The sequence below is a fragment of the Euprymna scolopes genome, chromosome 2 (assembly GCF_053919585.1).
Source record: "Euprymna scolopes isolate OS-2025 chromosome 2, ASM5391958v1, whole genome shotgun sequence".
Lineage (NCBI taxonomy): Eukaryota > Metazoa > Mollusca > Cephalopoda > Sepiida > Sepiolidae > Euprymna > Euprymna scolopes.
In genome coordinates, this window is record NC_136483.1 from 84,198,357 (window position 1) to 84,213,641 (window position 15,285).

The 15,285-nt window shown below is 34.5% G+C and overlaps 1 protein-coding gene across 2 annotated transcripts in view; it reads left to right on the forward strand.

The window, feature by feature from the left end:
- Nucleotides 1-15,285, forward strand: part of LOC145293189 (GDP-fucose protein O-fucosyltransferase 1-like) — a 64,258-nt gene that overhangs the window by 30,745 nt on the left and 18,228 nt on the right. Inside the window, exons 1-2 of one of the 2 annotated variants that reach the window (XM_080139694.1) lie at nucleotides 8,685-8,742; nucleotides 14,840-14,955. In XM_080139694.1, coding sequence (XP_079995820.1) covers nucleotides 8,700-8,742; nucleotides 14,840-14,955 — 159 coding nt within the window. In that variant the 5' untranslated portion in view covers nucleotides 8,685-8,699. Of the gene's footprint in view, nucleotides 1-8,684; nucleotides 8,743-14,839; nucleotides 14,956-15,285 lie in introns of those variants that run through there. The other variant, XM_080139684.1, reaches the window with a different exon arrangement.

A 15,285-nucleotide genomic window follows, 5' to 3' on the forward strand; every position in this document is an offset into this window, starting at 1 on the left:
TGCCACCATAATAATACCAGAACGCATTTACTCTGTTTATAAATTAAATTTAGTCTATCAGAAACAATTACGAATGAATGACAACTCTGAATTAACTCATTTTCTTTTGTTTTTGTTTGAACCCGTGATTTCTAAAAGAAATTAAAATCCATTTATGATTATGTCTGTATGAATCACTCTGCTATCACACACAAAAAAAAACACATTATCTGTAAAATATATTAGGTTAGCAATTAAGTTCATGTCGTTTTTTAAATCTACATTTTTAAAAAATAAAATAAGAGCATTTTTTCAACTTGCCATTCCATTTTTATGATCTGAAAATAAATAAAGTGAAATAACGTGAACCAAAATAAATAAAATATAACAAATAATTTTTCAAACCCCGTTACATTTAAAAAACGGTAAGAACTTAGTTGCCAACCCAATATAATAAAATCATTTCGGTCCTAATAAGTGGGAAAGGCCCTAATTTGGGAGTTTTGGAGGAGTGTGGAGTTGCTCCTTAATTGCAATATTTTTGATTCAGAATGGGGTATGGTCCCACACAGTCGGGCGATTCTATTTATAAACGATGCTGCTAGGAACTGACGAATCGAATTAATTCACATTCTGCTACCAACCAATCAGAAACCAGAATTGCTCCATAAATATTAAACCTTTTCTGGAGCAATTTCGCATGTTTTTTCCATCTCGACACAGTAAGAATATTTTGCTCTGTGGAACTGTCTACTGCAAACTAGTCACCTCTCAGGACTTGTGTGTAACAACGAACCATCGGAAACTGTTCTGTCTACTGCAAATCAGTCACCTCTCAAGACTTGTTTAGAACAACGAACCATCGGAAACTGTTCTGAAACTAAACATGGCTTACACTTCTAGAACCATTACTCCCAGGTCACCCTTGGTCAAAAGGGGTAATACTTGCTTGGGTCTTGTTTATGAGGTAAATAAAATCTTTGTATGATAAACTGCACGCACATGCATTTTAATATGAAATAATGGCCTGAAAAAAATAAAATAAAAAAGTTGATGCTCTGTTCAAAATTCAAAATAATCAGGTGTTATCTCCTTTGAATCATTAAAGTTATTTCCCTTGAATTATACTGAGCAACAAAAGAATGCACTTTGTTTGGATAAAAAAAAAAACAAAAAAACTTGCTATGTACATGTGTGGGATAAAAAATGAGGCTTTTCCTCTTTCTGGTGTTGGGCTTCAAGCTAGTTGGATGTGTTTAACAAGCACTTAATCTTTGCATATTTTTTACACCTGATGCCATTTTATTAGGTCTAACTTCTGGTCATAGACACAACTTCCAAACTAATGACCATCTTAGCACAGACCTTTTTTTACTAATCGCAGTATTTGTTTCCAGATAATCATATTTACTTTATATCATCCATGTGTTTATCTATAAACTGTTTACTTTGGCAATTTCAAGTATGTTTATAATTATAATGTAGACTCTACTGTTAGCAATTTATGCTTGATTTTCACTTTCTTTTATGTATCATGTTTTATTGTCTCTTACATTTGACGGAGAAATATATAATTTGAAAGGAGTTGTTTGAAGGCTATGACGAACACCTTTTGGGTATGAGACAAAGTAAAAGTAATAACAATATTAAAATATTTCAATAATAAAATATTTATTTACCAACATGTGTCACATCAAGGTGGTAATGTGGTGTAAAGCTTCCAAATTTTCAGAGTATACCTCATTTTCAAGAGAAAGAAAAAGAAATATGTACACTCGGTGTAGATGCACATGTTTATGCCGAGTGGAGTTGTGCAGTCAGGTTTGAATTCTATTTAAATTATTCCTGAAATATAGGTTTGGTATAGTTATTAAATACTATAACAATTACAAAAGTGAAAAAAATGTGAATAAAAACCATAAGATACTACGTAGGAGAAATAGCTATAAAATTTGCCCCAGTAGTTACCCTTTAAACAATACTAAATAATAACAGTTACAATAAGTAATATGTTAAATAAGTAAATTAATATATAACCATAACATTTACTTACAAAATAAGTAAAAAGTTGAAAAAGCATGTATAGAATAGTATATATAACTGACATTAATGCTGACCCATATTTCATAAATAATTTAAATAGAATGCAAACTTGTCTGACTGCATAACTCCACTCTTGACATAAACATAAACGCCTACACCAACTGATCGCACATTTTTTTTTCTTCCTCTTAAAATGGGGTATACTCCCAAAAGTTAGGATGTGACGCATTATGTTGGTAAATATTTTATTGTTGAAAATTGAAATCGTAATTTTATTAATTTATTTATTGCGGACCATTATCCTCATCTTTTTAGTTGGTGTTTCATGACGTTTCGGCCAACTATTCCTCTGGCCTTCATCAGGTGGTAACCGTGACGGGATAGGAACCCTGAATCTCCTAACCGCGTCCTCAGCAATTACTGCCTTCCATAGTTGTTGTTGTCTCGCCACGTTTTGGTCAACTAAGCCTCTGGCCGACAACGACTATGGAAAGCAGTAATTGCTGAGGATGCAGTTAGGAGATTTGGAGTTCCGATTCCGCCGCAGTTACCACCTGATGAAGGCCAAAGGAATAGTTGGCCGAAACTTCGTGAGACAACAACTAAAAAGATGAGGATAATAGTCCGCAACAAATAGATGAATAAATAATGCTCATCTCAATAAACATTTCAATTAATTAAATAATATCGTCATTTTAATTCCTCGGCTTGTACCCAACAGTGTTCTCCTACAACAGTGCATTGTCAGTCTTCAAACACAACTCCTTTCACTTCATGTACAATGCTTCAAGCAAATTACAACATCCCCTTCATATATATATATATTATATATATAAGTAAATAAAAAAATGATCTCCGAGGCGGAGCCAATATTAACCGTATGTATTGCTTGAAAAATAACAACAATAACAAAATCTAAATTTATAAGCGATAAAAATAAACAGTATAATTAATCTAGGGATTATGGCCTAACGGTTAAGGCACCGGACTGTGGTAAACATGGTCTGAGGTTCGATCCCTAGAAACAGTTAAACTACGCTGATGAGAGGTAATGACCTTGAAACACGCGTGTACGTAGATTACTGTTTTAAAAATAATAAATAAATAAAAAATGTTATATACGTTCAAAATTAAAAAGGGCGACTTTCTAAGTAAATAAAAAAATGAGCTCCGAGGCGGAGCCAATATTAACCGTATGTATCGCTTGAAAAATAACAACAATAACAAAATATATATATATATATATATATATATATATATATATTTGTATTTTCTAGCATATAAGTTATTTCAGACAATCAAAAGTAAGGGTGGAAGTTAGTGACAAATTCTTCATCTTTTACATAAACTTCAAGTATGGTATCCGAGGATAGTAAATAAATTTGGATTTGAAATAAGTGCTTATGTCAATGATAAACTCAAGCACATACAGTCAACAATGGTTGGTGACCCATGGGTAGCAGTGAGTGCTTACTCTTTCATGAACACCTGGTTCTACAATGTGGTTTGTGAAAGCCTTTTGAGGCCTACTTGAAGTTAAATTACAAACTATATTCCATACAAGCAGTTCAACCCGGCTTTGCTCGGGCCCTATGTCCTGTTCATAACTTTATGTGCATATGTATATATATGTATATTAAAAAGTTTGACTCATGTCCAGGTAGCCTACATCTAAAATTTCAAGTATTTAGACCCAAAATTGGCGGAGAAGTTTGATAGTCTGCAGAAGTCAATTCTTTCAACTTTGACCTCTTGGCAGCCAAATTTTTGCTCAAAAACTGATTAAAAGGCTTGCAGCATGTCTGAATACTCTTTATATAAAATTTCAAATGTTTAGAGACCACAAAGGTCAAATTGAAAAAAAAATTTAACCCCAATTTTGACCCCTTAACATTTATTGTTTTGGGCTCAAATCAAATTAAAATGTTTAATCCATGTCCAAGTAACCTACATCTAAAATTTCAAGTGCTTAGAGCTAAAATTGGAGGAGTTTGGTAGAGTTCTCAAAGGTCAAATCATTGAACTTTGACCTCTTGACAGCCAAATTTCTGGCTGAAAACTGATTAAAAAGATTTTCTCAAATCTCATTACCCCTTATGTCAAATCTCGAGTCCATAAACTAAAAATTTGGAGTGGTTTGGTAGGGAAGTATACACATAGACACGCAGACAATTTTACTTTCATAGATATATAGATTTGTCAAATAAAACATTTGCATAACTTAACATGGCTCAGTTCATTGTGTCAAGCAGACATACAGTGTAATCACATTGACACATTGGTGCTCATATCGCCAAAGTTAAGCAACGTTGAGCCTGGCCAGTACCAGATGGGTGACTATGTGAAAGAATGTTGAAACTTTTCTACAAAAAAAAAGAGAAAAAAATTACAGCTCTGAAGATACCTTCAGCAAGTACTTCAGTGTAACTTGCTAATCTATACGTGTGTTGACACAATGGAACTACTACCTGAGTGAAAGTTTTTTTGTTTTTTTTTTTAAATTACATTTTCACCCCAAAGAAGGCATATTGCCACTTTGTTGTAGAGGGCCACTATCTGGGACATGGGCATCAAGGGTACTGTGTAGGGAGTTGGGCAGCAAGATGTCGGTTCACGTTGTACTTGAACTTCTGCATGTCAGTACAGTTGGGGAAGCAGGGACCCGGCAGGGAATGCCAAAGTGTAGCTGTCCTGAGGAAGAAACTACTGGAGTAGAAGGTTCTCTTACATCTAGGGATCTCTACTGTGAAGGGGTGGGATTTAGCTGCTTGTCGGGTTTGTCGGGAGTATTTACGTCGAGGGGGCACAACTGCTTGCAGTTCGTCAGAGCATTCACCATTAAAGTACTTGTAGAAAAGGCAGAGGGATGCAACATTTCGTCGATGGGACAGGGGCTGAAGTCTAGATGACAGTTCAGGACCTATCAGATTGGCGACTCTCTTTTGAACCTTGTCTAGGAGCGAGAGACTAGTAGCAGATGCACCAGCCCAAATATGACAACAATACTCTATACATGGGCGAATGGTGGCCTTATAGAGGTATAGGATACTTTCGGGCGTTAGTATCTTTCTAGCATGGTAGAGAGAACCTACCTTCTTTGCAGCGGTCCTGGCGATACTCTCAATGTAATTGTTCCAACTCATGTTTCCTGAGAGCGTTAGGCCGAGGAGTTTACAGGATGTACTTTCAGATAAAGAGTCATTGGCCATTGCTATTGGTGGTAGAGAAGGTTTCTTGTAATTATTGAAGGAAACAAGTTTAGTCTTGGCAGCATTGAATGTGATCATCCATTTATGTCCCCATTCCACTACAGATCGAAGGTCATCCTCTAGTGCTTCTGCCATTTCTTTAGATATGTGTTCATTTGTTTTCCTGTCGTGTCTGTTATAGAGTGTGGTGTAGTTAGCATATATACCCATTTCAGAGGCAATTTTGTCAGGGAGGTCATTTATGAATATTAGGAATAACAGAGGTCCCTGGATAGACCCCTGAGGCACTCCCGCATTTATATCGTATTGTTTAGATGTACGACCGTCGAGGACAACCTGGATTTTTTCTCTTATCTAAGAAGGATTTAATTATATCATGTATTCTTCCAGTGATACCATATGATCTGATTTTCTTGAGAAGACCTTCATGCCATACCCTGTCAAAAGTCTTAGATATATCTAGAGCTACCGCTCTACCCTCCCCCACTTTGTCCAGTGACTGATATATACATTCTGAGATTACAGTTAGGATGTCTGCTTTTGAACGGGCTTGTCTAAATCCATATTGTTGGTCAGTCAGAAGTTTAGCATTTGTAAAGTGATGGACTAGAGCTTGGTTAATTATTGTCTCAAATATTTTGGTAATGGGGTGATAATTTACTGGGTCAGTTCTTTCGCCAGAATTCTTGAAAACTGGTACTACAGAAGCAGTTTTCCAGCAGGCAGGAAAGCAAGATTCATTAAGGCATTTGTTGTAAAGTTTGGAGAGAACTGGAGCTACTTTGGCGGAGCACTTTTTTAAAAGCAGCCGGGTTGAGATCGGGTCCACATGCTTTTGCAGTGTCAAGATTTCTTATAATAGCATGCACCTGAGAAGGGGTGATTTTCAGATCATCTAGTGTGGCGGCTGTCCGCAAAGGAAAGTCAGGCAGGGGTTGGTTGGCAGGGTCCAGTGTGGAGTTGGAGGCAAACCGACTGGCAAGCATGTTAGCCTTTTCAGTTGCAGAGCAAACAACCTCATGGATTGTTGATTGCCCATTATTTACTACACTGTTTAGATTTTCCAGAAGTCGCGGGTTCCTAATTTCTGTGCTTTGATGCATTTTTTGGTGGTTTCAGTAAATTCTCTTGTTACTTCTGGCTTCTATATACTTCTGCCTGTTTGAAATGGACTTCTGTCGGTTAAATCTGTGGTATGCATGCTGCCTTTGCGCGATGGCGGCTGCACAAGTAGAAGTAAACCATTGGGGAGAGTGGGGCTTGCTAGAAAATTTCCGTGTGGGAACATGTGCTTTAATTACTGTTTTGAACCATTCAGTGGTCTCATTTGTGCACTGTTCAGCAGGAAGTGAAAAGATATTTTGCAATGGGGCGTTCCTGATGAGATCCCTGATGGCTTCCCTGTCAGCCTTTTTATAATATCTCATCGTTTTGAGCAGTGGCTCTTCAGTTTTGACTCTAAAGTTTAGGGCTATTTCAACTATTACCACTGCATGATCGGTGTTCCCAAGTGGGCTGTGGGCATTAGTTACAGTCATCGGGAACCGTGGTCAGAAACAGATCTAGAAGTGATGCGTGTTGTTCTTGCTGGTCTGGGAAACTGGTTGGAAACGTAACCATCTGTGATAGGGAATGAGATATAGAGAAGTTATATGTAGTCATACCAGCTGCGTCTGTGTGAGTAGAAAATCTAAGCCAGTTTTTGTGGTGGACATTAGTCACCAAACACATGCACTTGTGCATAGTGTCGATGGAAAGTGCTGTATCTATGCTGTCAAAGACTTTGTTTATTAGGGTACAGTCCTGGGTCGAGGGAGAGCAGTAATCATGCGGTGAAACTCTCTGGAAAGAGTTACAATAAGTTTAGTAACTTAGTTTCTGAGCCTGTGTGTTTCCCCTCTCTGTCTAAAAAGCCACTGGCTCTTTTTACGGCAAATACAGCATACTAAGTGTTATCACTTCAATGAATTGGGGTGGGATACTATCATTAAAGAAAGTGAAGAAGTCACCCTACATTTCATCTCCACTATGTGGTTCAGTCTACCTTACTATTTTTTTTTTTACCCATAGCTCAGAGGGGCAAGACCTGGATTCATACTTTTCCAATAATATTAGAGAAAGGAATATTACATTCACTTCCAAATGTATGCACCTGATTTTCTTAAATGGTCTCTCATCTAAGTACTAACCAGGCTGAACATTGTTTAACTTCTGTAATCCCACATGATATAGGTGTAGGCTTACAAAATAAAAAGTTGGGGAGAAAAAAAATTGACTTAGAGAGCAAATACTCAAAAAATTTAAAATTTTACCAAAAAAGCAACTTCCAAATATTTTTTACACATTTTCATACAATTCATAGCGATTCACAATTCCTATGAAAGTGTAATCCGGTCGTTCAACCATATTTTTTTTTCAAGTTACATGTGTAATACTAATTGGATTTTAACTCAAAATGATTTCTCATTTATTAATATTTAACAAAAAAACAACCACAAAAATTTAATGTCTATACAGATTTTTTTTATCGCATTCTGCTCTGGTCGTGATCTTTAAGTTTTTTTTGTTAATATCTAGTGCAAACACTATTTAAATACGAATTGGGTAATTTGTTTGATACTAACAGAAACAATAAGTTCTTATCTTTTCCCCAATGGCCCAAAAAGATCTGCTTTTAATCACACCAGGTAAAAAAAAAAAAAAAAAAAAAAATTTTTCTTTTCAATTTGCTTTAGGAAAGGGGGAAGTAAGTCTGTTAATCTCATGCCACAAAGAAAATAACCCATGTATATCGACATTTTTTATTTTATCTTTATGTGCAGTTAATTAATTGACAAAAGCAAATTAGTTTAACATTTTTTTTTTTTTTTTTTTTTTTTTTTTTTAGTAATAACATCAACTTAGATTGAATGGATTCACTCATTAAAGCCGATTCAACTGGGTATGAGAAAAATACTTTTATGCATCAGGGATTTTCACACAAAAAAATATTCTAAAATTTTGAAGTGCGAAGATTTGCTGTACTGTTTACAAAGCCATAGGATCAAGCATTTACGTTAAATCCCTTAACAGGATTAACTCATGTACTGACATAACCCTTGTAAATTCTGTTCAATTAACCAGATATAATCCAACCTTGATTTCACTCAATCTACAAATATGTGTTGCCTTAATCATAAATATCCTGCCAAGATCACTCCTAACATGTAACAAGATGAAATGCATTATTTCAGTACTTCAAATTGTAAACTTATTATCAAACCTTCTATGTAAATGGTGTTCTCCGTTGGTTGGTTCTACATAACTTTTAACCTTAACGTTGTATTAACCATAACCTTGATAGTTGAAAAGATTGGTTAAGTTGCTCTTGCTAGGTTTTGTTTTATGTTCTGTTTTTTTTTTTTCAGGAGTAATTTCCTTGCTAGCATTAAGGTTCTTGATGAGCTGGGCAACACGCTAAACAGATGCATGGCTGTCATTCAATGTTTACAGTCATGGGGAAATTCTGTTAGTAAGTGGCCTCCGATTACAGCGGGCAGAATGTAAGGCATTTTTTTTTTTGTAAAAAGTTTGGCTTTAACAGCTGTGGAGGAAATCACCTTTGGTCCATTGATGATTGTTGGAATAGCAGTAACACACGTGTTCAAGACTTTGTTATCTGCCAAAACTCGGGAGAACCAAACCTCAGCCACTCTAGATTTAAAGAATTGGGCATATGATCTTAACGAATTTTTAATTCTTTTGCATGATTATGGCTCATTTTAAGAATGTTTTGTGTTCAAAGCAATGAAAAGTTTGTGAGTAATGACGGTGGCGCATTCAGGTACCCACCATGGCTGGCAGTTTGGCTTCTGTTGGAATTTCTTGCAAGGTATGAAGCTCTCAATACTAATGATTAATGAGTCAGTTAATTTGGATGCGATACAGGACATTCTTTTCAAACATAGAATGTAGAGGAATTTCTGACAATATCTGTGGCTATCCCATGGTGTGAAGAACTTAAGAGGTTTTGTTGCACTTTTTGATCTTGAGAGAACTGAATGAACAAGAGATCCCAGAGGTGACAGAACAGTGGAGGAACAGGACTAGTTATCAGGAAAAAAAATCAACAAGATGTTCCTCAGTGTTTTTGTCAACAATCTGCTAGTAGAATTAATAGAATTAAGTTTCAACTTCAGACAGATACCAATCTTCATTAGTAATAGATAACGATAAAGTTCCATTAAAAAATTTATTACGTTCCTTAATTTTTTAGATGAGGATTGGTTATTTGTATTATTTAGATTCTTTGGACTACTATTCTAATCTTGAGTGTCATTTTCACAACGTTTCGGTCGATGTCACCTTCTACCTTAAGATGTATCTTGTCGAACTTGGGAATTTAGATGAAATTTTGAGCAGAACCCTTTATTAACTTCACAAGGGTAGCATGCTCTTGTTCCATCAGTCATGACTGGGTAGAGGCCCTAAGTAATTTCGCAATTGTATTTTTCGGTCGCTCATACTGATAATTGAACCGTCAATCTTCAGTAGAATATCACTTTTATAACTGATTTTTGTAATTACTCTAACCAATTGTAAAGCTACACCTGAAGGTCGGAGGTTACATCAACCGAAACATGAAAGTGACAGTCAAGATGAGAACAGTATCCGAAGAATGCAAATAATACGAAAAAAATTTGTTATTAAAGTACATAAATGTCTTTGATAACAACATTATTGGTTTTTTTTTTTTTTTTTTTTCCTATTTTTATTAATTAATAAATAAAAATTCTCATTCATTGCACTGAAGAGTCACTGACTCATACAAATCACTCCTAATTACGTATAGAATTTTAACACAAAACGATCATGAATTCTTTTATCTGTTTATTTTTTATGGTTCAGTGAGTCCAACAGATGGATTTATTAAATGTCCTACAATTCATGTGAGATACATGCTCCAAATAAAAAGCATTGAAGTTTGAGTTAAGGGTGCCATATAGTAAATGTGATATGTCCTGAGCATGACACTAAACTGCTACAGACGCTCTTTAGCAAGGTTGATGGAATAAATTCTGGAACTTCTGCCATTAATCAGCAGAATATTACCACTGTCTGCCAAGGGAAGAATCTATCCAGCATGTGTGTATAGTGTGATGAGATATAGAAGTGAAATCTGCTTTGGTGAGGATTTAAGATACACTAGGCTGGATGCCTGTCATTGCCCGGATGTTTGGAGGTGTGTTGAGCAAAAAAAAAAAAAAAGTGGTAGTAGGCAGGCAGGCTCGCACCTGTACCACAAAGGAGGAAAGGAATATGAAAAAAAGTGATGTCTTTGTCGCCCAAATTATAGATACACGGCGAGTTGTTTCGTAAATCTTAGATATTATCATCTCGGTAACATATAAAAAGTTATAAGAATGAGCGACCAACCCGAGAACCACCCTGAAAAAACCTTTGCCGGACATACACAAAAAGTGCACACACTAACAGACATTTTGCCTTTTATATATATAGATGTTGCATGAAGAGTAATACGATGATGGATGTGTAATGTGAGTCTTAACAACAGGCTCAGATCTGATGACTTAAAAAAATTTGAACACTATAAGGAGATGTGTGCAAAACGGGGAGACTTTGTTGGTTTAGTCATATTAAAAGTGATTTGGTTAGTAGATGTAGAACAGTTGAGGTAGCATGGTTAGTTGGCAGGGAAAAAAAACAAGGAAAACATGCGGAAGTGATAAGGATTTGAGAGAAAAGGAAGTTAATAATCTGGGCAAAGGTAGATTGGTTTGGGAGTCAACGTTAACATGTAAAACAACGTTAAACTGAATATAATTATTATGATGTCCCTGTTGGTATTTTTAAAAATAAAAGATCGTCGTTAGTCACTTTGTTGCATGACTGTACTATTCTCTTCTGGCTAAGGACATTTTAAAATAATTTCTTTGGGGAACATACCTTTTGTCCAATGGAGAACGAGAATGGCGGACTTTCTTGTCTTCATCTGTCTTTTTATAAACACTGGAAAAGTATAGTTTTATTTTTATTATATTTAAAGTAATCTCCTCATCCGTGTCTCTCACTTTACTTGTCCTGGACATCAGCTCAAAACAGTTTAAAGAATATTATATACAAGTTGATAAAAAAGAAAAAAAAATTTATCCTAATAAAAATATTTGGTACATCACGAATTTCTGTACCAAACATCATAAATTTGGCATATTTATTTCGGTGAATAATGATTTGGTAATTTGAAACCGTAATCAATTTTAATATTCAGATTTCTTCTATTTATCTTGGGCCATCTTATAACACAAATATAGTAGGTTTTGTATTTATCAAGTATTTTGGAAGATTTTTGTGCCCATCCTACCTGATAAATAAAGTTAGTCTCTTTATTTTTTTTTTTTTTATCATTAATAGCTTTCAATATTTGATTCTGGTTTATCAAAAGTGATTGTGGATTATTGCAGCATACTGTTGAGCATCATTTATTTTTGTATGAACAGAATTCTTGATATTCATTTCCTCAATATCTTTCTCATTAGAAATTTTTTTTATTTTAAAAAGACATCTAATACTTAAGGGAGCGACCATGTGAAGGTTGCCAACATTTCTAAGTGGAAGTGTTTCTGTGGAAAGAACTGGGTTCAAACTTGGTGAACCCAGGTTATCTATCAGTCGGTGTCATTAATCACTTGGTCATCACGTTTTGTTGCAATGGTTTAATATCATCTAGAAAATACTTTGTCTGGTTCAAAATCACTTTCAGACGGCTGTGAGCTTGAATATTTGAAGGGAGGGGCAGTGACATTTTCTATACGTCCATATAATTATTTTCCTTTGATCGTGACAAAACGTCTTGGGGGGGGGGGGGAGCAAAAAAAAAAAAAAAAAAATGTAGTTTAAAGAAAGAAAGAGTAAATTACAAGTATTTATACCACCAGGCAATGTTGGATAGATACTTGTACATCTAGTTCTAGGATTTGCATCCTATTGGTATTTTCCATGTAGTTTCCTTACAGATAAGCAGATTTCTAATTTTTTAATGTAGCACTCTAAATGGTCTTATATTAATAGAGATGTTGCCTGTCGGTCTCAATTATATAAAAAAAAATATACTGTGGAATTTGTCTCATTTTGAAATATCAAATCTTAATTCATTTTAGAAGTGGAAAATGTTGCATCCATCTTCTGGGCTTGACCATTACTCCTGATCTTAAATGGAACACGTATATCAAATCTGTTGCCAAGGCCGCTGGAAAAATGGTGGGATCTTTCTATCGATCCAGTAGATATCTCACTGCTGATGCTATTCTCTATCTATATAAGAGCCAGGTACGTCCAAGGATGGAATACTGTTGCCACATCTGGGCAGGAGCTGCTAGAAAGGACTTGTCCTGCCTTGATAGAGTTCAAAATAGACTTCGTAGCCTCGTAGGAGATGTCCTTTTCTCTTCCTTGCAACCTCTATCTCACAGAAGAGATGTTGCGAGTTTGTCTCTAATGTATCGTTATTTTCATGGAAAGTGTTCAACTGAGCTTCAATCTATGGTCCCCCCTCGCCAAACTTTCACAAGAAACACTCGTCTAGCTGTAAACACTATCAATAATTTCCCCCACTCTTTATCTGTGCCTAAACCTAAACGTAGATTCCATGAACAAAGCTTCTTTCTTAGAACTGCACGCCTGTGGAATTGTCTTCCGTTTTCCTGCTTTCCGGCTGACTACAATATGGTTTTGTTCAAGTCTAAAGTAAATAAGTTCTTGATGAGCCGTTCCATATAAGTTATTAAATTTACCAAATTTTCATTACTAATGATTACTATATTGACCAACTTCTACTGTACACTCTTTAACCCTTATCCTTGAGTGGCCTCTGGGCCTTGATAATGTGGTGATGTCTTTGTAAAAAAAAAAAAAAAAAAAAAAAAAAAATCTAAATAAATAAAACAGATGTATGTGTCTATATGTGTGAAAATATTTAGCCGATAAACTCTTAAACTACTGGTCACATAATGTTGAAACTAACAGGAAATAGTAATCATACACCAAACATGGTTTATAACGAGTAAAATCTTTTTTTGGATGGATGAATAACGTGTACAGAAATATGTTGGCAAGTTGAAATACAAAAATGTTCATTTCAACTTGCCAACATATTACTTTTGCACATTCGCAAATTCATTCATAGCTTGAAGAGGTTTAATTTTAACTCTTTCTTATGTATCTGCCAATAACTGAAATGGTAGAGAAAGCAGTTGGAATGCTAAATGTTTTGGTTTCGATTCTAGCTGATGGCACCCAAGTCATATTTTTTTTTTTGTTAATCGGTACTATATATTAGGTACAATATAAAAATTCAATAGAGAATTGACTTTGTAATAATGAATACAAAATTTGCATGAATTAAAATATATTTACATATATTTTATGACCTGGATCCCCCCCCCCCCCCCCCACACACACACACTCACGCACGTATGCACACCCCCACTAAAACCTAATCCTTAAATAAATTCCCAACAAACGAAGCAGATAGATGCAGTGGTAAGTGGGAATTTAAACCGAAAAACCATAAGATTAAGATTCTACCGACTGAGCTATTTGGATATTCTTATAAATAGAGCTTAAAACATTACTCTAACAAAATAATCATAACTTTGGCATGATGTCATAGATCTGATTTGCATTATATTCAGAATATAAAACCAAGCATAAACAAATAAATGAATGGGTTAACATTGATAGCATTGGAAATTATTTTAATAGTCTAAAACCATTATTTTGCTATGACTACATATTGGTGTTAAAAACCAATATTTAATGTATACTAGAATTTTGAATTGTATGAATCATAATTCTAGTAATAATAATAAAAATTTAATGTCTGGGGAAAGAGTTTAATTTTCAAAATTTGAAAAATGGACAGGACTTGGAAAACCTAGCTCTCAACTTTTTTTTTTTTTTTTTTCTTGTGTATGATAAAATTTTCATCACCATTATCATTATTGTTATTATCATTAATAAAAAATTAATAGCCATTTTTACATGCTGTTATGTTTTGTAGCTTTTAGAAATTGACTTCCAAATCGACCTATATCTTTTATCTCTTTCTCTCTCAAATCCATTCTAATCACATCCTCCCATATTTTCCTTTACCTTTTTTCTGCTGACCGTGCAGACTTAAACATTCATCATCTACTAAACTCAAGAACTCTTATCCATTCTTTCCAATTAAAAAGCCTCCCTTGTTTTATACACTTCTTTCTATACCATCCAAATTTCGTCTTCCTATTAAGTCATCTTTAACATTAACATGATACATCCATTGTATTATTCTCATATCATTTCTCTCCATGCAACACATGTCTTCAACTTTCACTGGCTTGGTTTCACTCCAATGTTTTTCATTAATTGTTTTCACTTTATTTTTATGCAATATTTCAATCTTTGCTTTGTTTATCAAACGCATAAAATTTAAGGTAGTTTGTGGCCTGGAATTAACTCTTCCATTTGACAGATTCTCCTCAAGAGAAACTGACTTGGAACACCTACCACCGAAAGTGCATATGCTTAAATTTTAATTTATTAACATTTGTTTATTTTATCTTTTTCAGGTCGTTTTGGAAATCAGGCAGAACAGTTTCTTGGCAGTTTATCTTTTGCAAAATCAATCAACCGCACATTTGTCATTCCACCATGGGTGGAGTACAAACCATATGTGGAAGGATCTGTAAGTTATAAGCTGCTGCTGCTTAAATTTTTTTTTTTCTTTTCCAAAATTTTATTTTTGTTTTACCCATGAGATAAAATAGAGAAAAACTTTAGCAGAATTATAAAAATGTTGTTTAACACTATTTTAAAACAATTTATTATTGGATAAAAAATCATTGTATTTATTTTCTTAAATTTTTTTCTAAAAACTGTAATATAATTTAATATTAAAAGTGATTCTTCAAAACTGATTCACAACTTTTAACATTGTTTATACTTTTACTGATAAAAATTTCTTGCAGATGGATTCAGTATCATGTTTAGTTTGTCTATATTGGAGTTGTGGTGA